Below are 27,921 nucleotides of genomic sequence, written 5' to 3' on the forward strand. Positions count from 1 at the left end.
TCGCTTTCCGGAAGCACCTCCTCCGCTGCGAGCTCGGAGACAGCGATGGGAGCCGCCGAGGGACCCGGCCCCTCGTCGCCTTCCGGAGCTGTCGCCCCCGCAGCCGGTTCCAAGGCTTCGCTGCGGCTCGCCCCCGCAGCCGTTTCCAAGGCTTCGCTGCGGCTCGCCCCCGGAGCCCGTTCCGAGGCTTCGCTGCGGCTCGCAGCCGCTTCCGAGGCTTCGCTGCGGCTCGCCCCCGCAGCCGCTTCCGAGGCTTCGCTGCGGTTCGCCCCCGCAGCCGGGACCGAGGCTCCGCTCCGGCTCACCTCCAGCCGGCGCACCCGAGGCCGAATCAGCCGGCGTTCCAGCCGGCGCACCCGAGACTCTCTACGTTCCCTCCGAGACCCCGACTCCCGAGACCCCCTGTGTTCCGACCGAGACACCCTGTGTTCCAACCGAGACCCTCTACGTTCCTTCCGGGACCCCGACTCCCGAGACCCTCTGCGTTCCTCCTGAGACCCTGACCCTCTGTGTTCCTCCTGAGACCCCGACTCCCTGTGTTCCTCCAGAGACTCCCTGCGTTCCTCCCGAGACCCCGACTCCCGAGACCCCCAGTGTTCCGACCGAGACTCCCTGCGTTCCTACCGAGACTCCCTGCGTTCCGACTCTGACCTCCAGCGTTCCACCCGAGACCCTGACCTCCAGCGTTCCTCCAGAGACCCTGACCTCCTGCGTTCCTCCAGAGACCCTGACCCTCTGCGTTCCCTCCGAGACCCTGACCCTCTGCGTTCCCTCCGAGACCCTGACCCTCTGCGTTCCCTCCGAGACCCTGACCCCCGAGACCTTGACTCCCGAGACCCCGAGGACCAAGACCCCCTGCGTTCCTCACAAGACTCCCAGTGTTCCTACTCAGACCCCCGGCGTTCCCACCGAGACCCCCTGTGCTCCACCAGAGACCCTGCCTCGGGGGGCTCATCATCGCCACCTCCCGGGCCGCGGACAGCCGCTGGACCGCCTCCTGGGGTCCCGCCTCTGTGGTTCCCGCCTTCAGCGCCGCGGACGGCCGCCGGACCGCCTCCGTGGTTCCCGCCTCCAGCCCCGCGGACGGCCGCCGGACCGCCTCCGTGGTTCCCGCCTCCAGCGCCGCGGACGGCCGCCGGACCGCCTCCGTGGTTCCCGCCTCCAGCGCCGCGGACGGCCGCCGGACCGCCTCTGTGGTTCCCGCCTCCAGCGCCGCGGACGGCCGCCGGACCGCCTCTGTGGTTCCCGCCTCCAGCGCCGCGGACGGCCGCCGGACCGCCTCCGTGGTTCCCGCCTCCAGCGCTGCGGACGGCCGCCGGACCGCCTCCGTGGTTCCCGCCGCCGCGGACGACCACCGGACCACCTCCGTGGTTCCCGCCTCCTTTGCCTCCGCCCACCCTGTGGGTAGTTTTTTGTTGTTTTTGGACTCTTGGCCCTTCTTGTTTTTCCGCCCACGATGGTGGGTTGTTTTTTTTTTTTTTGTTGGTTTGGACTCTGGCCCGCCGTCCGGCACCCCTCCACCCACCCTTGCTGGGTTTTTTGGTTGTTTTTTTTTTTCTTGGGCGTCTGGTAGCCGCCCTTGAGGGGGGGGGTACTGTCATGATCTGTGTTTTTCCTTGTTTATTTAGAGTTTTCTGTGTCGTTAAGTCTCTTCGTTGTCCTGTCCTCCCCTTGATTGTTCCCAGGTGTGTCTCGTCTCTGTGATTACCCTCCCGTGTATTTAACTCCACCTGTGTTCCTTGTTCGTCGTCGGGTCCTCGTCTATGTCTAGTCAGTTCGTCGTCAGTGTTTCCTTGTGCCTGCTGTTCGTTGTTTTGACTGGCTTTCCGTAATTAAAACATCATATTCATCATACCTGGGTCCGCTGCATCTGCCTCACCACTCTCACCACCCGCATTTCCTGACAGGTTCGGTTCTGAAGACTGGAGCAGCTGCTGCCCACTCAGACTCATTACAGCTGAGCAGAGAAGGACAAGTGGGTCAGACCCTGTTTGGTTCTGGTGGTGGAAACCTTCAGCAGTCCAGTTTTCTGCAGTCAGAGTTTCAGATGAAATCCAGCCAATCAGGTTGCAGGAACACAGTCAGCTGATCACAATGGCTCAGGTGTTTCTGGTACCAGAACCGGGTCATATGAAGGTGAGGTGCTGATGTTCCTCCAGGCCATAAAGGTTCTTGTTCTGCTCAAACAGATCCACCAGGTTCTGCAGGTAAACGCTGTGGAGACCATCGATGTCCTCTGAGGTGGGACACGCCGACCGGGTCACTGGGATGGGCTTCCCGACTGGAACGGACAGAGACAAGGTCAGGTTATACCTGGTTCTGCCTGGTTCTACAGCAGGTTCTACTGCTGGTTCCACCAGGTAGAATCTGGTTCCAACCTGTTCTACCATGGGTTCTGAACCAGGTTCTACCAGAACCTGGACAGATTAAAGTTTAACATTTCATCTTTGGACACAAATAAAATCTAAATGATGTTTTGGGTTAAGTTGATTTGACCAATTTATACATAAAACATATTTTGTCTGTCGCCTACAAATCTTAAAATATGACACTGAGACGGGTGGAAATTAGAACCCATTAGTATGAAGTGGAGAGTAAATTGGAGCAACGCAACCAAGGCAGGTTGACAATTTGAACAGGAAAAAAAAACCTGAGTTCAGATTGAACTTGTGTCCAGGTGAGGACTGACCGTCTGGGATACAGACTGAGGCATTTACTGTATATGGGCGGCCCTAGGCTGTCATAATTTAACAAAAAAATTATATTAAATCAAATTTTTATCAACTGCGACAGCCCATTGGTTGATTTTATTGACGGACATTGGGCTTATCCAATTAAATCCCTCAGTCCTCCTTGGCCCCGCCCCTCCCCTCTAAGGTTATAAATGGCGCCAGTTCAGCTAAAGGTTAGCTGCTAACCGGAGTCAGAGAAAATGAGCGGATACGAGACGGGCGGATCAGAAAAACAACGACAAAAGCTAAAAAGCTCGTAAGCCCATTCAGAAAAATGTGTCAAACTAACCGATATGTTAATTACTACACTAACTTTGACCGCTGGAGGAGATTCAGGAGAGGACGAGGAGGGAATGAGCGATTCAGGGGCTTATTATCATTGGAGGAGGATGATGATGATGATGAGAGACGTGACCAGGGACAGGTTGAGGAAGAGTTCAGATTAGCTGCTGCTCCCTGGGAAGAAGATGAAGAAATGTTCATTAAGAAAAAGTTGCAGGAAGGCAGGAAGCTAACCCTAAGCTAGCAGGTAGCCTAGCTTAGGGAGTAACACAGGAATGATGACGACCAGTGGAATTAATAATGAACATGTTCTAAGATATTTTAGTATAATTGTGAATTTCAATAGAAAACCTAATAAGTAAGGGAAAACAAATCAAACAGTTAGAAAACAGCTATTGATACAATTTATGTTTAAAAATGACTAGACATCTTTAATAAATACCATCAGGGAGAGTTGTATCCAAAATGTGGAAATGTTCAACATATGATTACAGGAATGTTAGGGTTGTGTAGTTAAAGTTTGTTAGTAATTGTCATGATCTGTGTTTTTCTGTGTTTATTTAGAGTTTTCTGTGTCCTTAAGTCTCTTCGTTGTCCTGTCCTCCCCTTGATTGTTCCCAGGTGTGTCTCGTTTCTATGATTACCCTTCCGTGTATTTAACTCCACCTGTGTTCCTTGTTTGTCGTCGGGTCCTCGTCAATGTTAGCTTCTTTGTCGTCAGTGTTTCCATGTGCCTGCTGCCTGTTGTTTTGGACTGTGTTTTCGACATTAAATCTCATTATTCATCTTACCTGGGTCCGCTGCATCTGCCTCACCACCCCTCACCGCACCACTCCCTGACAGTAATTACTTCAAATGAACTTATTGCACTACAACCCTGTTAAGGTATCAATGCTTTATGTTTAATTAGTCCGTATATGTGCATTTATATGATAAATATGTTGTCAGAATTAAGAATAAATCATATATTTTATATAAGGGTTATAGGGTTCATTTTAATTTCCACCTCTGCATTGAGGTTCTGCTTTTACAGTCATATTCAATAAATTAGAATATACACCTGATGAGTTTTATCAGCTTAAAAGATCATTTTAAATATAACCTTTGATCAGATAATACACATATTTAAAAATTGCTTTAATTGATCTGATGTAATATTGTAATTTTAAATGTCATGTTTTCATTAACATCAGATGGAAAATCCTCATAACAGAAATAAAACCTTTCAAACATCCATGTGTTGGTAATCTATAGTTTCAGTTATAAAAGTTCCTTAAATCAATTAATTTTCTAATAATGTAATTTATTGAACGGTTCTGCATCTGATTATAGAGTGGAGATCATTTATTGTGTTTATTAACACATAACAAGTAAAGTAGAGAGTTATTAATGAAGGTTGAGAAGGAACAACTATTGGAGCAGCAAAGGAAGCAAAATGACACTGAAGACGATCAATAAAATATAAAATATAGTTTAGAAAAAGACTCTTATCAGACTAAAATTATCTTCTCAGATGCCATGGAATCTGAACTTTACAAACATTAAGAAAGAAACTTAATGCTTTTTTCTTAATGCATCAAACAGCAATTATATATACTGCTCAAAAAAATAAAGGGAACACTTAAACAACACAATATAACTCCCAAGTAAATCAAACTTCTGTGAAATCAAACTGTCCACTTAGGAAGCAACACTGATTGACAATCGATTTCACCTGCTGTTGTGCAAATGGAATAGACAACAGGTGGGAATTATTGGCAACTAGCAAGACACACTCAATAAAGGAGTGGTTCTGCAGTTGGGACCACAGACCACTTCTCAGTACCTATGCTGTCTGGCTGATGTTTTGGTCAGTTTTGAATGTTGGTGGTGCTTTCACACTCGTGGTAGCATGAGACGGACTCCACAACCCACACAAGTGGCTCAGGTAGTGCAGCTCATCCAGGATGGCACATCAATGCGAGCTGTGGCAAGAAGGTTTGTTGTGTCTGTCAGCGTAGTGTCCAGAGGCTGGAGGCGCTACCAGGAGACAGGCTAGTACACCAGGAGACGTGGAGGAAGCCGTAGGAGGGCAACAACCCAGCAGCAGGACCGCTACCTCGGCCTTTGTGCAAGAAGGAACAGGAGGAGCACTGCCAGAGCCCTGCAAAATGACCTCCAGCAGGCCACAAATGTGCATGTGTCTGCACAAACGGTTAGAAACCGACTCCATAAGGATGGTATGAGGGCCCGACGTCCACAGATGGGGGTTGTGCTCACAGCCCAACACCGTGCAGGTGGGTCAGTTTGGCAGTGGGTCAGTAATGGTGTGGGGTGGCATTTCTTTGGAGGGCCGCACAGCCCTCCATGTGCTCACCAGAGGTAGCCTGACTGCCATTAGGTACCGAGATGAGATCCTCAGACCCCTTGTGAGACCATATGCTGGTGCGGTTGGCCCTGGGTTCCTCCTAATGCAGGACAATGCTAGACCTCATGTGGCTGGAGTGTGTCAGCAGTTCCTGCAAGATGAAGGCATTGAAGCTATGGACTGGCCAGCCCGTTCCCCAGACCTGAATCCGATTGAGCACATCTGGGACATCATGTCTCGCTCCATCCACCAACGTCACGTTGCACCACAGACTGTCCAGGAGTTGGCGGATGCTTTAGTCCAGGTCTGGGAGGAGATCCCTCAGGAGACCATCCGCCACCTCATCAGGAGCATGCCCAGGCGTTGTAGGGAGGTCATACAGGCACGTGGAGGCCACACACAATACTGAGCCTCATTTTGACTTGTTTTAAGGACATTACATTAAAGTTGGATCAGCGTGTAGTGTTATTTCACTTTAATTTTGTGTGTGGCTCCAAATCCAGGCCTCCATTGGTTAATAAATTTGATTTCCATTGAGGATTTTTGTGTGATTTTGTTGTCAGCACATTCAACTTTGTACAGAACAAAGTATTCAATGAGAATATTTCTTTCATTCAGATCTAGGATGTGGTATTTGAGTGTTCCCTTTATTTTTTTGAGCAGTGTATTTAAAAGACTCACAGCAAGTTTAGAAAATAAAATTGTTTCTATTTTTCTTCAGTTCTAGGCTTTTTCTTTACAAACATTAATATTTACTTTCCAAGGCCATTAAAATTCAGTCTGGTTTTTATTTTACTAAAGGTTTTTAAACAGGAATTTACAACAATAAAAAAGTTCTTGAAGCAGAAGAAATGTGTGAAACAAATAAAATGTGCTTTAAAATGTCAATGTCAATGTCAAATTTATTTATATAGCACCTTACAGCAGACAAGACTGCACCAAAGTGCTGTACAAAACAACAACACAAAAACAACCCAAATGACAAAACAGAACACACATCATTTAAATGCCAGAGAGTAAAAGTGAGTTTTAAGAAGCGATTTAAAATGGTCCAGGCTGTGGGCAGATCTAATCTGGAAAGGTAAGTTATTCCATAAAACAGGAGCAGCAACAGAAAAAGCTCGATCTCCTTTCCTCTTAAGTCGAGTTCGAGGAACTGTAAGTAATAACTGATTATTTGATCGTAGCGTTCTGGACACAGACTGGAGATTTAAAAGGTCCCGAAGATAAGGGGGGGCTAACCCATTTAAAACTTTAAAAGTTAACAAAAGAATCTTAAAATCTATTCGATAAAAGACAGGCAGCCAGTGTAAAGATGCCAGAGTTGGCCTTATGTGGTCATGCTTCCTGGTTCCTGTGAGAAGCCGTGCTGCTGCGTTATGGATCATTTGAAGTCGCTGAATCTGTGATTTTTCCATCCCTCTATATAAAGAGTTGCAGTAATCCAGTCGAGTTGTTATGAAGGCATGGATAAGTCTTTCAAAGTCCTTAAAACCGAAATAAGATTTAACTTTTGCTAAAAGCCGAAGGTGGTAAAAACTCGATTTAACGACAGAACTAACTTGTTTATGTAGCTTTAGAGAGCTGTCAAAAGTGAAACCAAGATTCCTAGCAGAGGTCTGATAAGAGCGAGCTAAAGAACCAAGAATCTGATCTGGATTTGTAGTCTGAAGTTTCTGACCAAATAATAGAACTTGAGTTTTGCTTTCATTGAGGTGAAGAAAGTTTTTTTCCATCCATAATTTAACTTCAGCTAAACAGTTTAGCAACAGCTGAAGAGAATCAGTTGTACCATTTTGCAATTTAAGGGGCAAATAAATCTGGATATCATCTGCAAAACAATGAAAGGAAATATTAAATTTTTGGAAAATTTTACCAAGAGGCAGTAAATACAAGATAAACAAAATGGGCCCTAAAATTGACCCTTGGGGAACACCATACTTTAATGGTCTGGCCCCAGAACAGGATTGGTCAAGATGAACAGAAAAGGTTCTGTTTTCTAAATAAGACTTGAACCATTGGAATACTGAGCCTCGCAGGCCAACACAGTGTTTTAATCTATGTAAAAGAATTTGATGATCTACAGTATCAAATGCAGAGCTCAAATCTAGAAGTAATAAAACTGCAATGTTGCCTGAATCAACTGTTAATAGGAGATCATTATACACTCGGAGCAAGGCAGATTCAGTGCTATGAGCAACTTTAAACCCAGACTGGAACTTCTCAGTTATATTATTGTCTTTTAAAAACATTTCAAGCTGAATAAAAACTAATTTCTCAAGAATTTTAGATAAGAAAGGCAATTTAGAAATGGGCCTGAAGTTTGCTAGGTCACTGGGGTCTAGATTGGATTTTTTAAGAAGAGGTTTGACCACAGCATGTTTGAGAGTAGATGGTACACAACCTGACTGCAATGAGGTATTTATCACCTTAAGAATGTAGCTGCCAAAAATCAGAAAAATGTCTTTTATCAGACGAGTAGGAAGACAGTCCAGTGGATAATTTGAAGGCCGCAGATGGTTTATAACCAACTTCAGTTCATCCATGGAAACTGGCTGAAAGTGCTCTAGAGTTGCTGGGCATTGTGGCATTCCAAGGGAATCTAAGTCTACCAGCTTATTCAAGCCTCTAAGAGCTTCAATCTTTCCTATAAAGAACATAGAGAAAGCCTCACAACGTTCAACAGAGTCTAAAGGACTTGATATAATCGAGGGATTGACCATCCTATCCAGGACATTAAAAAGGACCTGCGGCCTATTTGAAGCTACAAAAGTAATAAAATATTTCGATTTTGCTAATTTGACAGCATTCTGATAATTAATTAAACTGTCTCTCAAAATTTGAAAGGAAACCTGAAGCTTATCTTTTTTCCACCTCCTCTCAGCGCGCCTACATTCTCGTCTAAGCGCGCGTGTGGTTTCATTAAGCCACGGCTCCAAAACTTTCTTTCTTGTAGTTGATTTAATTTTCAAAGGAGCTACAGTATTTAGAGCATTAGAGCAGATGTTGTTAAAATTTGTAACAAGAGCTTCAATATCAAGGTTATCAGTAGGGAATGTAGTAGGAGCTAAGATTGCATTCAGTTGAAGAGCAGTATCAGAGTTAATGGTACGACAAAGTAGAGGTTTAACATTGCTTGTAACCACAGGAGGTGAAATCTTGATAGAGAATAATACAGGGAAATGATCTGAAATACAAGTCTGAAAGATTTCAATGGTATCCAAACAAAGCCCATGTGATAACACCAAATCCAGAGTATGGCCCTTTGAATGTGTTGGTCCAACCACAGATTGTATAAAATCAAATGAGTCAATCAAGTCCAAAAAGTCCTTCACCAGAGGTTTATCTGGGCAGCATATGTGTATATTAAAATCACCTATAATTAAAATACGATCGTGCTCTACGACAATCCCTGCCAAAAGTTCAGAGAATTCATGAATGAAGTCCTTGTTGAACTTTGGCGGACGATAGATCACCACACACAAAATTGGTTCAGTTAATTTTAGTTCAAAAGCTTGGAGTTCAAAACTGCAAAATGATTGTATGTGTGATTGTTGACAATAAAAACTGGATTTAAAAATTGTAGCCAGACCTCCGCCTTTTCCAGTCAGTCGGGGAGAGTTTATAAAAGTACAGTTCTGAGGTAGAAGTTCAGAGAACGGGGACAACTGACCTTCTTGTAGCCAAGTTTCTGTGATGAATAAAAAATCCAAATCCCGAGAAGTAAACAGATCGTGTAGCATGAAGGTCTTGTTAGCTAGTGACCTAGCATTAAGCAACGCCAAGGAGACGGTTGATGATCCAGCTTCACAAGTTGGGGTGGAGACATCGTTCAACCGCTTGAGATTAGCCCAGTCCACATTCCTCCATTTATCCCGCCGTCGTCTGTAATAGAAAATCCTCTCCACATCCATCTGAGAGGCGCACAGACCCGGAAAGACGTGACAAATCCAACGGCGTCTTACATCCAGGAAACGAGGACACCATCCAAGTCGAGGAGAGCCGCCTCGACAGCGAAGAGATGCTAAATAAGCTTTAATCCTCACCGCCAGTCCTCCACGTTTGCCACGTCTTCTGCGGGGACGCCTTTCCGGAATGAGATGTGGACAGCTCAGCAGCTCAGCGGGGATGTCTGAGAGGAACTCGAAGCCTCGGTTTCTCGGACCCAGACCACATCCAAATTGTAAATCTACCGATGTTTTAATGTCCAGAAGCGCCTGACGGTCATAATAAATCAAGGCACTGGAACCATAGAAGCATAAATGTACGAATAGAGCGAAAAGAACAAAAACAACAAAGCAAAGAGAGCGAGTCGGACGGCGTGCCGTACACACTGGCGCCATCTTAATATGCACTTATCTTGTCTATCACTTATCTTATCTAACAATCATAGGCTGACTGTTAACCATGGCAACTTTAATTTAGGGAAGGAGGAGCGAGAGGGATGGGGTCAAGTTAGGGGGCATTGTTCTCCCCATAGAAACTAGTGTGTGTGTGTGTGTGTGCATGGGCGTGCGCATGTGGGTGTGTGTCAGGTATATGGCTCAACTTACACACACAGGGTTAGTTGAGCCATATCAATATTTTTGTACAAAAAACATTTTTATTTACACTTCAGATTCAGAACTTCCTAAATACTGCAGATAAATTAGCGACCAAGCTAACATAGCCTTAATATAACGATGCTAAATATTAAAAATGGTTCATCTTATTCCAGATTCCCTGAGGACAAACAGATAATTAATTCAATATGAATAATTTATTTGTCCTTCCATTTTCTAACACCTTGTCCTGTGGGGTCAGAAGGTGCTGCTGCCTCTCCAGCTAACATTTGGGCGAGAGGTGGGGTCACCTGGAGGTGGGGTCACCTGGAGGCGGGGTCACCTGGAGGCGGGGTCACCTGGAACGCTCACCAGTCCATCACAGTGAATAAATTCTAACTAAACTTTAAAATCCAGTTTATAACCAGACAGATTAAAGGTTTAACTGGTGGAGATCAGAACCTCTAATGTGAACCGATACTAGAACCCGGTTCACTCCATCAGGATTATTCTACTGGTGCTGAACAGAACCAGGAACAGAACCGCTGACCAGTTCTGTTCCTGGCTCTGGTCCATAAGATCCAAGTATACTGAATGGAGTAAGTCAATTATAGAAAACATCCTAGTGATGCCCCATGTGCTACTGACAGCATTCATGCTAACATTAGCAGTTTTGCTAATTTTAGCTGATACACTTACTTTATCATACTGAATGGTGCAAGTCCATGTTAGTAAACATTCTTGTGATTCTCCTCATATGATTGCAGCTTTCTTTAGCATTGATGCTAATTTCTAGCATCAGAACGCTGGGTCCAAACCGACGGGCACACTTTGGCAGGCCCCGGTTAAATTTCTTCAGGAATTTTCTAGTTATTTATTATTATTATTATTTATTATTTTTTATTCCCTTACCTTAACCAATTTCTTCTAAACCTAACCTCTGTGACCCATAATGCGTAAACCTAATTTTTTACTAATTATATGTAATAGTGGGAATGGATTCTGGGAGGTCAGAAACAGTGATGGCCTGTGCAAGACAAATTCTGTCGCCTTCGGCTGTTGTTCGGACACGGGGGGGGGGGGTGCTGCAGTACTCCAATGTTGTTTTCTTACTCATTCTGCTGCAAGTTGGCTCAATTTTGACACGCAAGACATAACCGGTAAAATCCGGTTTAGGATTTTCAAAATAAAACATAAGGAAGTAGTTCATTATTTCTTGCGCGGCCCGGTGGTTGGGGACCACTGAGTTAGAGGACTTCCAGCAAGTCCCAGATGTTGAAAAATTTCAAAGTCTCGAAAGTCTTTGACAATTTTGTGACAGAGCCCCTCCTCAGAACCTGTCTGTTAAAATCCTGCCCATGCGGTTTTCCTGCATCTGGTCTTGAAATCCTACCTATCAGTCTGGGCCAATTTAAGCCCTTTTCTGCAGGCGGGTGGCCAATGCTTTGGAAGTTCCTGGAACTATTTTCTGTGAACACATGAGAAATGATTCAACCACCCCAGGCTGTCATGGGCTATCGCCCCATATGTCCTTACCCCCTCTCAGATTCTTACTGAGGCTCTGATTACAGACCCAGACAGAACAAGCGGACCCCTCCTGGTTCTGATTTATGTGATTTATTATCCTGTGACGGAATCATCAGAAGAAATGGGACAGACTGAGGTCCTGCTGATACTTTTCTGAGCAGGACAGACCCGGTTCTGTTCTGAAGACTGGGGCTGCTGCCCCCTGCTGCCCACTCAGACTCATTACAGCTCAGCAGAGAAGGACAAGTGGGTCAAACCCTGTTTGGTTCTGGTGGTGGGAACCTTCAACAGTCCAGTCAGAGTTTCAGATAAAATCCAGCCAATCAGGCTGCAGGAACACAGTCAGCTGATCACAATGGCTCAGGTGTTTCTGGTACCAGAACCGGGTCATATGAAGGCGAGGTGCTGATGTTCCTCCAGGCCATAAAGGTTCTTGTTCTGCTCAAACAGATCCACCAGGTTCTGCAGGTAAACGCTGTGGAGACCATCGATGTCCTCTGAGGTGGGACACGCCGACCGGGTCACTGGGATGGGCTTCCCGACTGGAACGGACAGAGACAAGGTCAAGTTCTACTGCAGGTTCTACTGCTGGTTCTGCCAGGCAGAATCTGGTTCCAACCGGTTCTACCATGGGTTCTGAACCAGGTTCTACCAGAACCTGGACAGAGAACCTCCAACTGTTCACAAAACTGAACATGAATAAATAAAAACATGAATCGGATCCAACAGGTTAACAGAACCAGCAGAATTTATTCAAAATTAAATCTTTAGTTTTATTAACTATAAATGAGCCAAATGGCCTCTAACAGAAACAAACATGAATCTTCAACGTGAATTTAGTTATTAGTTTAATAAGAATTGTGTTGAGATCACAATGGATATTTTTAAATGTGATTTATTTATAAATACTGCGCTATGTCATAAAACAAACATTTAACATTTCATCTTTGGACACAAATAAAATCTAAATGATGTTTTGGGTTAAGTTGATTTGACCAATTTATACATAAAACACATTTTGTCTGTCGCCTACAAATCTTAAAATATGACATTGAGATGGGTGGAAATTAGAACCCATTAGTATGAAGTGGAGAGTAAATTGGAGCAACGCAACCAAGGCAGGTTGACAATTTGAACAGGAAAAAACTGTTCAAATAGTGAGGGCAGGTGTGTGGGTGTGTGTGTGTGTGGGTGTGTGTGTGTGTGGGTGTGTGTGTGTGAGGTATACGGCTCAACTTACACACACAGGGTAAGTTGAGCCATATTAATATTTTTGGACATAAAACATTTTTATTTACACTTCAGATTCAGAACTTCCTAAATACTGCAGATAAATTAGCGACCAAGCTAACGTAGCCTTAATCTAATGATGCTAAATATTAAAAATGGTTCATTTTATTCCAGATTCCCTGAGAACAAACAGATAATTAATTCAATATGAATAATTTATCCATCCATTCATTTTCTAACACCTTGTCCTTAATGGGGTCAGAAGGAGCTGCTGCCTCTCCAGCAAGAAATTGGGCGAGAGGCGGGGTCACCTGGAGGAGGGGTCACCTGGAGGCGGGGTCACCTGGAGGAGGGGTCACCTGGAGGAGGGGTCACCTGAATGGATCACCAGAACCGGTCGCAAGTCCATCACAGTGAATAAATTCTAACCAGATTTAAATCCAGTTTATAACCAGACAGATTAAAGGTTTAACTGGTGGAGATCAGAACCTCTAATGTGACCCGATACTAGAACCCGGTTCACTCCATCAGGATTATTCTACTGGTTCTGGTCCATAAGATCCAAAACTGAACATGGAAAACATTCTGTGTGGTTGGATCTTCACTGGTTCTAAACTGGGAGGCGGTCTGGCTCTACTCTGGACCTCCCGGTTCTGTCAGAGGTTCTGGTGGGTCCAACATGGAGGCCGGGTCAGCAGAACTTACCCACGGTGTGAACGGGTTTCCTGTATGGAACCAGGCCGAAGCTGTACTGGAAAACTCCTCTGGCGTGGAACAGAGGCATCGCTATTCCCAAGATGCTTTGCAGCCGGTTCTGCTGACACAACAACATCCCATAATATTAAACACGACTAACACAGAGCTGAGAAAAGCTTTCGGACTCTGAGGTCCACATTTTGTCTCCAGAACAACACTAGACTCCACCCCTCTACTCTGGTACCTGAAGGTAAAACTTGTTCATCTCCTACCAGAACCAGAGTCCAGAGGTTCTGGTTCTGGACTCTGAGGTTCTGTAGAGAACAACCAGAATCATGAAACATCATGCTGCTTTCTCCAGAACCGTCTCCACAGGTTCTGGTTCAGTTTACAGAACGGTTCAGTTCTACAACAAAAGTCCCTATTGTCACATAGAGACGTCGGTCACTCAACAAGACGCACAGAGGAAATACAATTAAATAACAAAAAAAAAATAGTAACGCAAAGTGATTTTGATAAGTAACTGTAGTCTGACTGCTGGATATGAAATAGCAACTCGTTAGATTACTGTTACTGAAAAAAGTGATCCGACGTCAGTAACGAGTTCAGTGAACACAACATAGAAGTTCTATTAAAAAAGAACGTTGTTTTTTTGTGTATCTAAATTTTATATATGTTTATTGAATGTAAAAATGTTTTAGTTGTTTTACTTCTTAATAATTCTAATAAATATAAGAATATTTTAAATGGAAATGCCCGCTGTCTCCTCCTGGTGGAGGACGTGACAAACTGCAGGCTTCAGCTCCGTCTCCATAGTAACGGACTCATGAGCCGATAGCTCGTTAGAGTTGAACTGAACTCAATCCGTAAGTTTTTCATATTTATCTTCTTTGGTTTGTTTCTTTTAGTCCAAATTAATTCATTTTAATTTAGTCATATCTGTGTTTTTCCCACCACCTCTAAGTGTTATTTATTCAACAACGAATTTAAATTTTTTATTTACAATGTCCTTTATTGTGCTGTTGAACATTTTAGCTAACCCTATTTTACAAAGCACAAGTTAAATGTTTTCACTGACATTATTTGGCTGCTGTTGTATGTCTACAGCTTTTAAAATGTCGTTTTTAACTGTTAGTATGAATATTATTCAGCATTAAATGTAACTTAGCTGTTAGCCTCGAGCTGTTAGCCTCGAGCCGTTAGCATTGAGCCCTTAGCATTGAGCCGTTAGCATTGAGCCCTTAGCTTCAAGCTGTTAGCCTCGAGCCGTTAGCATTGAGCCCTTAGCATTCAGCCGTTAGCCTTTGGCTGTTGGCCAGATTGATTCCAGATGTTCAGTGTTGTTCAGGTCTAAATAATATTTTTAATACTGATCAATATGTTTATTTATTCTCTTTATTTAAGAGGTGAAGCTCAGAGGAGAATCTACTGAACTGTTGCCATGACAACCTGAGCAGGAGGACATGGCAACAGATTCATCAATATAAATGTTGTGTTTGAAATTAAAATGTTGTAATAAATAATTGTGTTGATATAAATTGTGTTTTTATTGATATTACAAACATGAAGTTGTCTGGGACAAAAATGACATCATTTCCATCTGGCCCAGATGCCTCAATGAATGTCGGGTCAGCAGAGACCCGGTTCTGGTTTGCCAGAGGTGAAACAGTTTATGGGTCAGTTGGTGTGTCCTCAACTGGTCCAGACCTGACCCGGTTCTGGACGCACATCATGGGCCACATCTGGTAAACCAGCACTGGGCCATGTGGGCCTGATGGAAGAACCAGCTGAGGTCCAGACTGAGTTTATGGGTTGGTGTCACTTTTTGTTAATAACTTAATCTGAGGTTCAGATGAAGATCAGCTGATTTGATGTTGCTATGATGTTGGACATGAAGATGATCTGCAGAGCATCAGATGCATCAACACTGAGAAATAAAAACACGGCTGAAGTTACTGGACCGACCCGGTACCACCAGTTTAATCCAGAACCATGGCGAAGCATCAACAGCCAGTCAGAACCAGAACCAGACGAGATCAGGTTCTGGTGAAAGTTCAGTCAGAATAAAAACCTCTTGCTGGTTCTTCTGGTTCTGATCCATCTGGTCCAGAACCTCCAGCAGCAGCTAACAGCTATTAGCAGCCAGTTCTTTTAACTGGTCAATAAACCAATAAAAATCAGAACCAGATGATGCTGAACAGAAACATCTGTGATGAGTTCATGGTTGCAGGAAATCCCAGCGCTGGGATCTAGAGACATTTTTAAGCATAGATTTATTTCAAATAGAAGCTGACAGGTTCTGAACATAAAGATCTGGTTATGAATTTCTACTAAAACTGTTCAATAAACTTCAAATCTGCAATTTTCCAAATGTTTCACAGTTCATGAACGCAGCATGATGATGGGACCTAAAAAGGTCCAGATCGCGTCGATAAATTACAAAAAAATTATTTTAAAATGTTCAAATCAACATCTGGAAGCAAAACAATTAAAATCTGGAAAAATTAATTTTAGTTTAAATTATTTAAAAACTAAAGTTGGTTTGTAGTGAAACAAAATGCAGAAAATCAGAAACCTGGACATGTGAATGGTGTGTATCAGTGTGTGTGTGTATCAGGATGTCAGGTGTGTGTATCAGTGTGTGTGTTTCAGTGTGTGTTTCAGTGTGTGTGTTTCAGTGTGTGTTTCAGTGTGTGTGTATCAGTGTGTGTATCAGTGTGTGTGTTTCAGTGTGTGTGTATCAGGATGTCAGGTGTGTGTATCAGTGTGTGTGTGTATCAGGATGTCAGGTGTGTGTATCAGTGTGTGTGTATCAGTGTGTGTGTATCAGTGTGTGTATTTCAGAGTCTGACCTGCAGCCTCCTCAGTGAAGATCCAGTCGGGTTTTCCATCTGGTCAAATAATTCGTTTTCTCCAAATGAAAAGACAGGAACCAGCTGAGCTCTGCACACACACACACACACACACACACACACAATAACAACTGGGTCTCTGATCATGAAGCCCCGCCCACCAGTCTGGCCCCGCCCACCAGTCAGGCTCCGCCTACCCGTGTTTCAGAGCCATCTTGATGAAGCCCTTCCTGTTCTTCACCTGGAAACACAAACAAGGATCAGTCAGCGACGAGCCGCCCAACAGAACCATCTGGATCAGACTCAGGTTCTGCTCCAATTCTGAGTTCTGATTCGGTTCTGATCAAGAGTTGAACCTTCAACCTGTCAGACCCAATAACTCAGCAGAGAAGACCAGATTAACAGAACCGGATCAGAGATGTTCATCCGGGTTGGGTCAACCACTAGAACCTGACCTCTGACCTGATGACATCTAAGCCTGACCTCTGACCTCTGCATGGTACCTACCTGCAGAGTCAGCGCTCCGGGTCGAGCGTCCAGAGCTTCTGGAGCTCCGCCCACGGCGATGACGGCCACGTTTCCTCCTTCAGGACGGCTGAGCAGGTGGGACAAGCTGGACTTACTGCTGGACACCAGACCTGGAGGACAGAGGGACATCGGTCAGAACCAAGGTTCTGTTCAGAACATCAAGCTGACCCAGTTCCTCTCCATGTGGAGACCTGAAACCATCCAGACGTTCTGATTGGTTCTCACCGGTCCAAGACCAGAATGGGAGGCGGAGCTTCTAGACACCATCATCCATCACAGACCTGATTGGTCCAGACGGTCCTACCAGAACCCTTTGGTACCAGCATGCAGGTTCTGGAGGTTCTAGCACCAGGATAGGAGGCAGATCTGCTCTCCAGTGAAACCAGTAGAACCAGTAGAACCAGCTACCAGTTCACTGGAGGCCACATCCTGAATAGTTTCTGATGAGGTTACCAGTTATCAGCTGTTAACTAGTAACTAGTAACTAACCCTACAGTGACTCTCTGGTAAAGCTCATAGAGGTAGAGTTAGCTTTACCAGTTACCAGTTGGTAACCAGTTCTCTAGTGTCTCTCTGGTGAAGCTGATAGTTACCAGTTTTACCAAACAACCACCAGGTTTCTGCTCTGACAGGAAGAGGCTGACCGGGCCGGTCAGGAGGTTCTGCTGGGTTCTGGAGAAGCTTTTGATGAGATCAAGTTTCTGCTCCACAGAATAAACTCAGGCCAATATGAAGCTGCAGCAGTTCCACATCCAGCCACCAGGTGGCAGCAGTTCTCCATGTTGCCACCAGGGAGAAGGACCTCGCTGCAGCGAACAGAAAGGGGCGGGGACGGACCTTTCCGTCAGTCCCATACCTTATTTGGAAATGGGACTATTGCATTCCGGAAATGAAGGGGGCGCTATTTTCATAATCACTAGTATAAATACCTTAAGACGCAGGTTAAGAGGAACAGAAGAAGAAAGAAAGAAGTTTGAGAGGTTCTTCCACTGGTGTTCGGCTCACGATCAACAATGCAAAACTCACAAAGTCAACAAAAGGTATTTTTACCTTCTTAAATTTTTTCACATAGTAAATCAATACGCTTTTCTAGATTAGGTTGAAAATACAATTAACAGCTGTAAACTAGTGAAATTCATAATTCATACAGGGGAAGGCTAATTTTAGCATGTAGCATAGCTAATTATTATCCCGCTGGGCACCATTAGATAAAAATAGAAATGTAGATAACATGTATAATTGAGAAATGTATTTTATGCTCAAACTTTGTTTTTTATTTTCATTATACAGATCCACGTATCTATTTGCAACATGAACATAAATATTGCTGTTCCCTTTGCTCATACAAGCTACAGAACCATTTAGCACAAACTGCTATGGTTCAACATATCGGTATGTAAAACTACACTTGAAAAATATAAAATATTTTTTACATACTTATCAGTTTTCTAGTGTTTCTCTTTTATTTTTAAAGGTTAATCTTTTTAAATATGTTTTGTTCACCAATGTTAAATTTCTGGAAAGTCTAATATATTTTATAAACTAACAGCAGCCATTATATTTGGGTGTAGTACCCAGATGTGATACTCTAATGATGAGTAGCACTACTTCAATATAGTTTTAGTAAGTAACTGCAATAAACTACACAAGTAAGAGTAACAAAGTATTTGGTGAAATGGATATTATTAACTACTGTTTTACTGATCATAATGTGCAATGTGATTTTTTATTTTGTTTGGTTTTTTGTTTTTTTCAGATGCCTCTGAATGTTCTTGAAGCTGTTCTCCAGGAGGTGGCGCTAGCACAGGGAGACTCAGCTTACCTCACCTTGGCATTGACCTGCAAGTGCTTTGAAGCCGTTGAGTCTGACCCAGTTTTCAGGAAGAAGACTCACTTTGCTTGGCTGGATGGTAAGGACCTTTGACTTTTTTCACCTAAAACATGTGAAATTAGATTTCAACTACATGAAATCGATTTTTCATTAACAGGTGAGATCAACTGGGGCAAATTTTCAAAAACATTCAAGGCAGAAAACCGGATTCCTTTTGCGGTTGTAACGTGTTTTTCCTGCAACCGGTGATATAAAGACTGTGGGCTTCACCGGCGATGGAAGACGAGGAGAGTACCCTGGTTACTACTGTGATGGCCGACCTGGACACTACACTGACTGTCAATACTGAATGCAAGGAGAATATTAGTTGCTTTCCACAATCTTTCACACATTTCAGTTGTCACACATTGTTAGTTTTTTTTTGTGACATGCCATTTTAAATCATTTCTGCTAAAGAATATTTGCCTTTTGACTTGTGCAGTCATCCTTTTTAATAATGTGTTCTTTCAATATTATTTACATTTTTGAATGTTCCTTTTGTTGTAGCTCAGTTGATTTACATTATTTAGTTTTCATAGAAATGGTGCCGTTTCCACACAAAGTTACATTGTGGCTGTAATTTGTTGGAGAGAGTAGAACCAATAATGTAGTTGTAAATATATTGTAACAGTATTGTTTAACAATAGGATAACCTTGTTTTAAAAAGTTTAAATGCAAGCAAAGCTAATAACTTGCAATATTTCATATGTGTAAATACAATGTTTCCGATACTTTTTGAACAATGACTGGAATCAATACAAATTTTCTTTACAAACCTGACATACAGCCAAGTTTATGTTTTAACAGAATCAACTGTTGGGTTTTTTGTAATAAAGTAGCACATACAGAAACATATTGTTCGGTTACAAAGTCATAATACAAACATAAGATTAAAGGTATCCTGACTTTATGAAGAGAGATGAGCCCGGCGCCGTTAGGCTGGGATGGAGACACCTGATCAGGTGATTGGCTGAGCAGGTGAGATGAAGACAGTTATAGTTAGAAATTACACATTGGTTTAATTTATGTAACCAGTGACTTTATTCAAAAAGGTTTTCATATAGAAAAAAGATCGAGCCCCAAAGATTATTTCTTGTCAAATAAACTTTCTAAAACTTTCTCTCTGTGTGAGTCTTTCCAGGTTGAAGCTACATTTAAAGTTTTAATTAATCTCTTTGGGTTTCGCAACAATTGGATATTTAAGGTCTTTATTTTATGAATCGATTGCAATTGGTAGAATTGATATGGAATTTCTAAATGGAATAGTGGGACACCAGTCAGTTTACTGGTTGAACTGGAGTCCTTATAGCAAAAGTTTCCAATGAGACATTATGGTAAACAATGATAACAGCTGAGCCAGGTCAGAATGGCACTTGTTAGAAGTTCAGATGTCCTTTGGTTTGTTTGTAAATTATATTCACAGTGTGAATAATAATAAAAATATTTGGCAAATAAACAACAAAAGTGCTCTGTGAATGGACGTACTAAGTTGGCCAAAATTGTTGACTAAATGTTTTACTGACCAAACCTCTTTTCCATCTAGTTCTTATTTAATAAGCCAGAGGCTATTATATTTTAGATTGTAACTTATTTATTTTAAGAGTACCATTCACAACATCAAAATATATTATTTGAACTTCATTTGTTTATATCTGTTTTCTTAATCTGTGACGGACTGGTGATCTGTCCAGGGTCAGCAGCCCTCATGAACCAACTATAGGGATAATTCATGATAATTAATGGATGGATAAATGTGCTCTTAATGTAATGTACATTTGTCTCCAAAATATTGATTTGATTTATGTTTTATTACTTTTGTTTGAGATAGATTGGGTGTAAGGATAGATAAATACATCTCCATAATGTTTCCTTATTGTTGCTTATTCTAGATTGTTTCTTACTAATATAATTTTAAATAAAGATTTGAAAATAAAAAAGTGACTTACCACGTGACATATCACGTTTTGTAGCCATTTCTTTACTATTAAATTTGTATTTTTAATGTTGAAAGTCTTCTTGGGTGTTTTAAAAGGCGTTGTCAAATAAAATACGTTATTATTAGTATAATTATTATAACACGGTCGGTACAGGAAATAGTGTCACTAGCGCCCCCTTCATTTCCGGAAAGAAATAGTCCCATTTCCATATAAGGTATGAGACTGACAGCGGTCTGGCCCCGCCCCTTTCTGTTTGCTGCAGCGAGGTGGACTTGCCTGTCTCCACCTGTAGTGGAGCTAATTATGACCCTTGACCTTTGCTGACCCCATGTGACCTCACAGAGCTCAGCCAGCCAATCAGAGAGCCTGCAGACGTCCCCCCCCAGCTGTGACCTGTGGTCCAGTTTCACTTTGGACGTTTTGGACCCAACGGTTCTGATGAAACTGCTCACATGACCCAACTCCCTCTGGTACTGTGTAACAGAGGTCAAAGGTCACTGATAAGGTTTGTTGTAATCTGGAGCAGAGGGAACCAGCTGAGCTGATTCAGGTTCAGAACCAAAGTCCAAACCCAGAGTCTAGCTGGTTCTGACTGCTGGGTCCGATCGCTCTGGACTCTGGTGGTTCTGATGGTTCTGATGATACTCAGATTGATCTATAATCCAGATTAATCCAACTTTATTAGATTACAGGACATTAAAACCTGGATGACTCTAAACTTTATTTTAAATTCTGACAGAAGTTTTTGTTTTTGGACCAGAACCAGAACCTGATCAGTCCATTATTGATCTTTACATCATTCACTAGTAAAATAAAGAACCTGTGTTATTTTAACCAGGATGACATTTAATCCCAGATTAAACTGGTTTACATCATTTCCTCCTTTAATCTCCAGATTATATAATAAATGATAAACAGCAGAGATTCATAAACAAAATATTAAATATTAAACTTCACATAAATTATCTAATAACTAAGTTAACTGGGTATATTGGCCTGTTTTTTAATTTAAGGTTTTATCTGCCCTTAACCACACTTTTGACTAACAAACTCTATATTAATTATTGTAATATTATTTATTACTGTAGTTATCTTAGGAAACTTGAGCTCCTTCAAAATAAGATGATAAAATCTGTGTACTGGTCCCAGTATAAAGTCTCCATCTCCAGTTAACAGAAATAAATCTGAACCAAAACTCCTGAATGATCATCAAGTTATGAATAAAACTGATCATAAATTGATTTTGTTCCAATCAGTCATTATCAGCAAACGTACAAAACTAGAATAAACTTTTTATCGATGGTAAAAATAGACTGAATATTATTTTAACAAACTTTTGCTTGTTGGGTCCAAAAGTTTGGAACGAGATTAAAGAGATTAAAAGGATTGAAATTATCTGCACTTTAAAAACAATTACAGATTAAACTATTTTAAATTTTAAAATATTTTTATATATCAGGGATTGTCTTTAAACATCGTCTGAGTCAAATTTAAAGTTTGAGGAAAAAATGATGAGATTTTTGTTGAGTTTTATTTTTTAATATTAGTAAATTAAAAACATAAGGATTGTTATTGTCTCATGTTTCCTAAATATTTCCATTGATTCACTTTTTAAAGTTCTGATCCGGTAAAATAATTATTTAAATTCATCATAGAATTTATAAACTGATGGGAACCAGAACCAGAACCAGGTTCTGCTGTTTAGACTCCCTGATAATCCAGAACCATCAGAGGTTCTGATCCGGTCCAGAGATTCTCACCAGAACCCTTTGGTACCAGCCTGCAGGTTCTGCTGGTTCCTAGAGGTTCTATAAGTACTGACCCGGTTGGTACTATAATGAAGGTTCTGGAGGTTCTGTTGGGCCCTGTGGTGTTCCTCCCGGTTCTGTTCTGGGTCCATTGGGTTATTTCCATCTGGATCAGAACTTTTCTCCAGATCCAGAAACAAACTTCAGTTTTTATTTCCCAGAAAATTTTTATGAATTTTTCTCTAAATTTTACTGAAAATATTTTATTTGGTTTCAGCTTCAAACTGTTTGATCCGTTTTGGTTCTGGAGGAATCGGGTCGCAAACCGACCTGAAGGTCCGTTAGGACTCAGTCAGTACTCTGGAGGATCCGTTAAAATGTTCTGGTTCTGGTTGTGATGTTTCAACAGGTTTGAGCTCTAAGAGTCCAGATCAGAACCAGACCCATCAGGATCCAGGATCTGTTCCAGGTCCGACCTGCTGGGTTCTAACAGAACCTTGACCCATTTACAGACAGACTAGTTCTGTTTTCAGTCCAGTGAACAGAACCAGTACTCCCAGTTACCGTTTCCTGTTCTGAATATTTAAATCTGAACCAGAACCGCCCGTTCTGCTGGAATCAGACCTTCTGCTGCCCGACCCAGTAGAACCTCACTCACCTCCACACATGATGTAATCCCTGAAGAACGGAACTCGGAACCAGAACGGCAGCATCAGCAGGTGGGACCGCAGGCCCGGAAACAGGCGGGAGAACCCGGTCGCCTCCGTGCAAAAGTTCCCGAACGCCCCGGCCACCAGAACCCCTGGGGAGAGAAACGGGTCAGAACCAGAACCAGTGGTGGAGAGAACTGGGTCAGAACCAGAACCCCTGAGAGTCTCACCGTGGGGATGGAACCCAAAGATGTAGTTCTGGGTCGGGTCCAGATCGACCGTCTTCACCAACTGCAGAGACAATCAGTGATTAATGATCATCAATCAATAATCAATATCATCTGTGGGTCGGGTCGGTTCTGGTGGGTTCTGGTCTCACCTCCAGGGGGAAGTAATCCCTGAAGTACCGCCACACGCTCCACCTCCTGAGCCAATGGGATCGCCGGCCTCCGCTGGTGGGCGTGTCCCAGTCCAGCCACAGCCAACCAGCATAGAGCAGAGCAGCGATCCACCAATCAGAGACGGCCAGCAGGACGAAGGCGGCCAGGCAGAACTGGGCTGGAACAGAGACGGGATGATTACTGGACCGGGCAGAACCAGAACCAGAACCAACCAGCTGGGTCGGACCAGAGTTCTACTGACTGAACCAGGTTCTGATGGTTCTGGTCCATCTGACCTCCTCACCAACCCGGTTCACAGTCGGACCTTGCAGAACCATGCTGGTTCTGTTCAACCAAACCATCTGCTCTGAAATAATTCACAGCATGACACTTCCTCCACCGTGCATCATCTCCTCATCTGGTTCTGATCCAAACAGCTGGTTTCCTTCAGAACTTCCAGACCAGAAACCAGAACCTTTTTTCACTTTCACCTCCAGCAGATGGATCAGAACCTCCTACATGCTCTGTTTACTGGTTGGACAGGAACTCACAGAACCAGTAGACCCAACCGGACCAGTAGATCCTTGCAGACCCAGTAAAACCAGTAGAACCAGCACCAACAGCCCGACCCAGCGCCAGGAAGAGAAGACCCAGCAGAACCGTCAGAGTTGGACCAGCATATTAACCCAGGGCCACTAACACCAGTAGAACCAGTCTAACCAGTCTAACCAGTCTCACCCAGCCCCAGGAAGGAGAAGACCCACTGCAGCACCGCCGCGGTCTGCAGCCGCCTCCGCAGCGGGACGTTCAGCGGGGCGAACTGGATCTTCATGCCGGGGGAGGAGCAGCTGAAAGCGGCCTGGGGAGCAGAGAGGAGCCGCTGAATCCTGCAGAGGAACCGCGGCGGGTTGGAGAATCAGCGGAGATAAAGAGCTTCACCTCCTCTTCCTCTTTCTCCTCTTCCTCTTCCTCCTCTTCCTCTTCTTCTCCTACTGAACTGTAACTCTCGAAACTTTCATCACAAACTTTCCACACGCCGCTCCTGGCTCCACGCATGCGCACAGGACAGCTCTCTGGGCGTGTTCCTGTTGATCAATCAGCTCCAAGTACAGATCTATCTATCTATCTATCTATCTATCTATCTATCTATCTATCTATCTATCTATCTATCTATCTATCTATCTATCGTGCACGAGCGTGAGTCAAGAGCGTGCACGGTGACAGTTTCTGAAGCTCCGCCCCATTACTCACCGGAGCAGCGGGCGGCGCGGTGTGGGCGGGGTTAAGATGGATTCTTCCAATCAGATCCAGCAGCGAGTCTGAAGGCAGGAATCAGATTCTATTTTATTTTATTTTTTCTTGGAAAATTGAGACTAAAATGATTATGATCAAAGATTTCCAAAAATAAAGAATAAATAAATGTTCACTCATTAAAAAATCTTAAACATTTTCTACATTAAATAAAAACCTGACTTCTGTTCCAGTAAAATCTGAACTTTGGCAAAATCAGTTTAATAAACTTGAGAATCAATTCAAGTAATTTTTTAAAGAACCAGAAGAATTTTAAAGACATATTTATAGATTAAAAATGTTACCTGTAAATGATTAATACCCTAATAATTAATTAATACAGAAAGTAGAAAAGTTAAAGAGTTGAATCAGGTTAGAATAAAATCAAAATCAATCAAATTTTATTTGTATAGCACATTTCAGCAGCAAGACATTTCAAAGTGCTTTACATCATATCAAACACAGAAACACAATGCAACATAGAATCAATAATCAAAACAAAGCATTAAGTCAAGTTCCATCAATAAATTTGTAATTGATTACATTTCAAATACAATCCTAAACAGGTGGGTTTTTAGTCTAGATTTAAAAGAAGTCAGTGTTTCAGCTGTTTTACAGTTTTCTGGAAGTTTGTTCCAAATTTGTGGTGCATAGATGCTGAAAGCTGCTTCTCCTTGTTTGGTTCTGGTTCTGGGGATGCAGAGCAGAACCAGAACCAGAACCTGAGAGGTCTGGAAGGTTGATACAACAACAGCAGATCTCACTAGATGGATATTAAGAAGATATTAAGCTTCTCACAGATTAATTATAACAGGTGTAACTGGATCCATTCTGCATTGTTCTGGTTTTAAGTGATCAGGCTGTGACATGGTTTGTCTTTAAAAAGATAATTTCTCAATTTATTCTGACGAGAACAACAAACAGAAAACAACCGTTTTATAAGCTGCCTGCTCCAAGTACTACACAAAACAAAAGTACGTAACAAAAATTTACTTAATAGATCTACCGCCATGTTGGGGTTTAGGTTTCTAGCCCACATGCAGAACACCACAGGAGACAAAGAATCAGTTGAAGAATATTTATTGTCAAACAATAACCCAGTAAAGATGTTGGCGTGGTTTGGGTCCAAACTGGGGGGGGAATTCTGCTGACTGCGGCCCATTTCTGGTAGATATAGTCTCGGATTGAGAGGGTGGATATGTAACCCTGCTGTATTTGTATATTCTGTGTTATTTGCTTTTCTGTATTTTTTTACTTTATGGGTAGTGTCCCTTTAAGAGAACTGAACGACATTACTTTACGGCAGCATTCCGACTGCAGTTGCTAGGGGAATTCCCGGGCTTTAGAGTTCAGAGCTGCTGCAGAGCAGAGACATGCTAGTCTCAGCCTGGCTTCTACATATCGCCTAACGTTGATGCCCATATGATGTTTCCCTGCTAGTGCATAGTTGTGAGAGGAACGTTGGGCCTCCGTGGCTGCAGAGGAGGAAGGAGAGGCTGCTGGATTTTCCGTGTTTGTGGACACCGGCTGCCATCATCATTCTGGGTCCCTATCCCAGTCAAGCAACCTTTTTCATTTGTATGCACCAGACACACACATACAAATATAGAGCTCTATATGAACTTTTTTTTTGCTGGCCAGCTTCTTTGTTTTTTCTCTCTCTACCAAGGACCCTGTTACAGTGAATGTTGTTCACTCTATGATTTGAGTTGAGATGAAGTTGGATGTATTTCAGTCCAGAAATTTTGTAATAAACAAAACTGGTTGATAGTAAACTGCTATCTGAACCCGACTAAATTCTATTCTTTGGTTACAGATACTGCAGGTTCCGGATGGGGTTAGGTTTGGTGTGGGGAAACTCTTGCCTGCCCGACGACAGGAGAGTGATGCACGGGCCATCCCGCGCCCCCACACAGCCTCCCGCCACGCCGTCTGTCTCCAACTGACACACACAAGCCTTCCGTTCTCTTCCTCGTCCGTTAAATTTGAATTTGTTACTCTTTGTTGCCCCCTAGTGCTCAGTATACGACGTTTCGACTTTTTCTGTGTCTTCATCAGGTATGTATTTATTTCTTTCTGTTTCTGTTTCTTACGGCCCCCTCTTTAATATTATTCCTGCAACTTAAATTTTGTTAGGCACCCCCTGTGATACTGTTCTTCATTCTTTTTAAATAAAATGTTCACATGGACTTACAAAAAATGCAGAAATTATTTGAATTGACACACCAGGATTGGTTTGAAACAAAAGGTAAGTGACGTTGCACAAGCACGTAAGCATCCACACACATTTAGGATAAGGACACATCAGGTAAGTACACACACATATATTTAGGGTGGGGTCAAAGGTCAAGGGTTAGGTTTAGGCATCACACATACACTCATCCACGTATACAGACACTGAGGTTAGGTTAAGGGAAAACACAGAGGGTAAGGATATAGAATAAAAAAATATATAAAAAAATAAATAAAAATAAAAAGAGAAAGAAAAAGTCAGCTGGATACTGGACAGCGGGCAGGTGAACAGTGCGGAGGCTCGTGAGGCACTGGCCGGTTAGGTGTGGGGAAACTCTTGCCTGCCCGACGACAGGAGAGTGATGCACGGGCCATCCCGCGCCCCCACACAGCCTCCCGCCACGCCGTCTGTCTCCAACTGACACACACAAGCCTTCCGTTCTCTTCCTCGTCCGTTAAATTTGAATTTGAGTTTGTTACTCTTTGTTGCCCCCTAGTGCTCAGTATACGACGTTTCGACTTTTTCTGTGTCTTCATCAGGTATGTATTTATTTCTTTCTGTTTCTGTTTCTTACGGCCCCCTCTTTAATATTATTCCTGCAACTTAAATTTTGTTAGGCACCCCCTGTGATACTGTTCTTCATTCTTTTTAAATAAAATGTTCACATGGACTTACAAAAAATGCAGAAATTATTTGAATTGACACACCAGGATTGGTTTGAAACAAAAGGTAAGTGACGTTGCACAAGCACGTAAGCATCCACACACATTTAGGATAAGGACACATCAGGTAAGTACACACACATATATTTAGGGTGGGGTCAAAGGTCAAGGGTTAGGTTTAGGCATCACACATACACTCATCCACGTATACAGACACTGAGGTTAGGTTAAGGGAAAACACAGAGGGTAAGGATATAGAATAAAAAAATATATAAAAAAAAAATAAAAATAAAAGAGAAAGAAAAAGTCAGCTGGATACTGGACAGCGGGCAGGTGAACAGTGCGGAGGCTCGTGAGGCACTGGCCGGTTAGGTGTGGGGAAACTCTTGCCTGCCCGACGACAGGAGAGTGATGCA

The 27,921-nt window shown here is 42.9% G+C and overlaps 1 protein-coding gene and 1 long non-coding RNA gene across 3 annotated transcripts; one reads left to right on the top strand and one right to left on the bottom strand.

Moving 5' to 3' along the window:
• Window positions 1-1,931: 1,931 nt before the first annotated feature.
• mogat3a (monoacylglycerol O-acyltransferase 3a) lies at window positions 1,932-24,470 on the bottom strand. 2 transcript variants are annotated; one of them, XR_003594612.1, is made up of 10 exons: window positions 24,059-24,470; window positions 23,320-23,498; window positions 23,171-23,231; window positions 22,949-23,092; window positions 16,715-16,845; window positions 16,405-16,448; window positions 16,208-16,298; window positions 13,365-13,473; window positions 11,712-11,971; window positions 1,932-2,011 (listed from the first exon to the last, which is right to left on the bottom strand). XR_003594612.1 is itself a non-coding variant. In XM_028010702.1 (9 exons), the coding sequence occupies exons 1-9, from the start codon at window positions 24,150-24,152 to the stop codon at window positions 11,817-11,819; spliced, it is 1,008 nt and encodes a 335-aa protein (XP_027866503.1). In that variant the 5' UTR covers window positions 24,153-24,470; the 3' UTR covers window positions 11,504-11,816. The 2 variants fall into 2 exon arrangements, 1 of the variants encoding a protein (XP_027866503.1); XM_028010702.1 differs by lacking the exon at window positions 1,932-2,011 and having other exon boundaries at window positions 11,504-11,971.
• LOC114140672 (uncharacterized) lies at window positions 17,494-19,235 on the top strand. The gene is made up of 3 exons (XR_003594623.1): window positions 17,494-17,775; window positions 18,026-18,127; window positions 18,492-19,235. It is a non-coding gene; the product is annotated as an uncharacterized LOC114140672 (long non-coding RNA).
• Window positions 24,471-27,921: the final 3,451 nt, after the last annotated feature.

This window comes from Xiphophorus couchianus, chromosome 24 (assembly GCF_001444195.1).
Source record: "Xiphophorus couchianus chromosome 24, X_couchianus-1.0, whole genome shotgun sequence".
Lineage (NCBI taxonomy): Eukaryota > Metazoa > Chordata > Actinopteri > Cyprinodontiformes > Poeciliidae > Xiphophorus > Xiphophorus couchianus.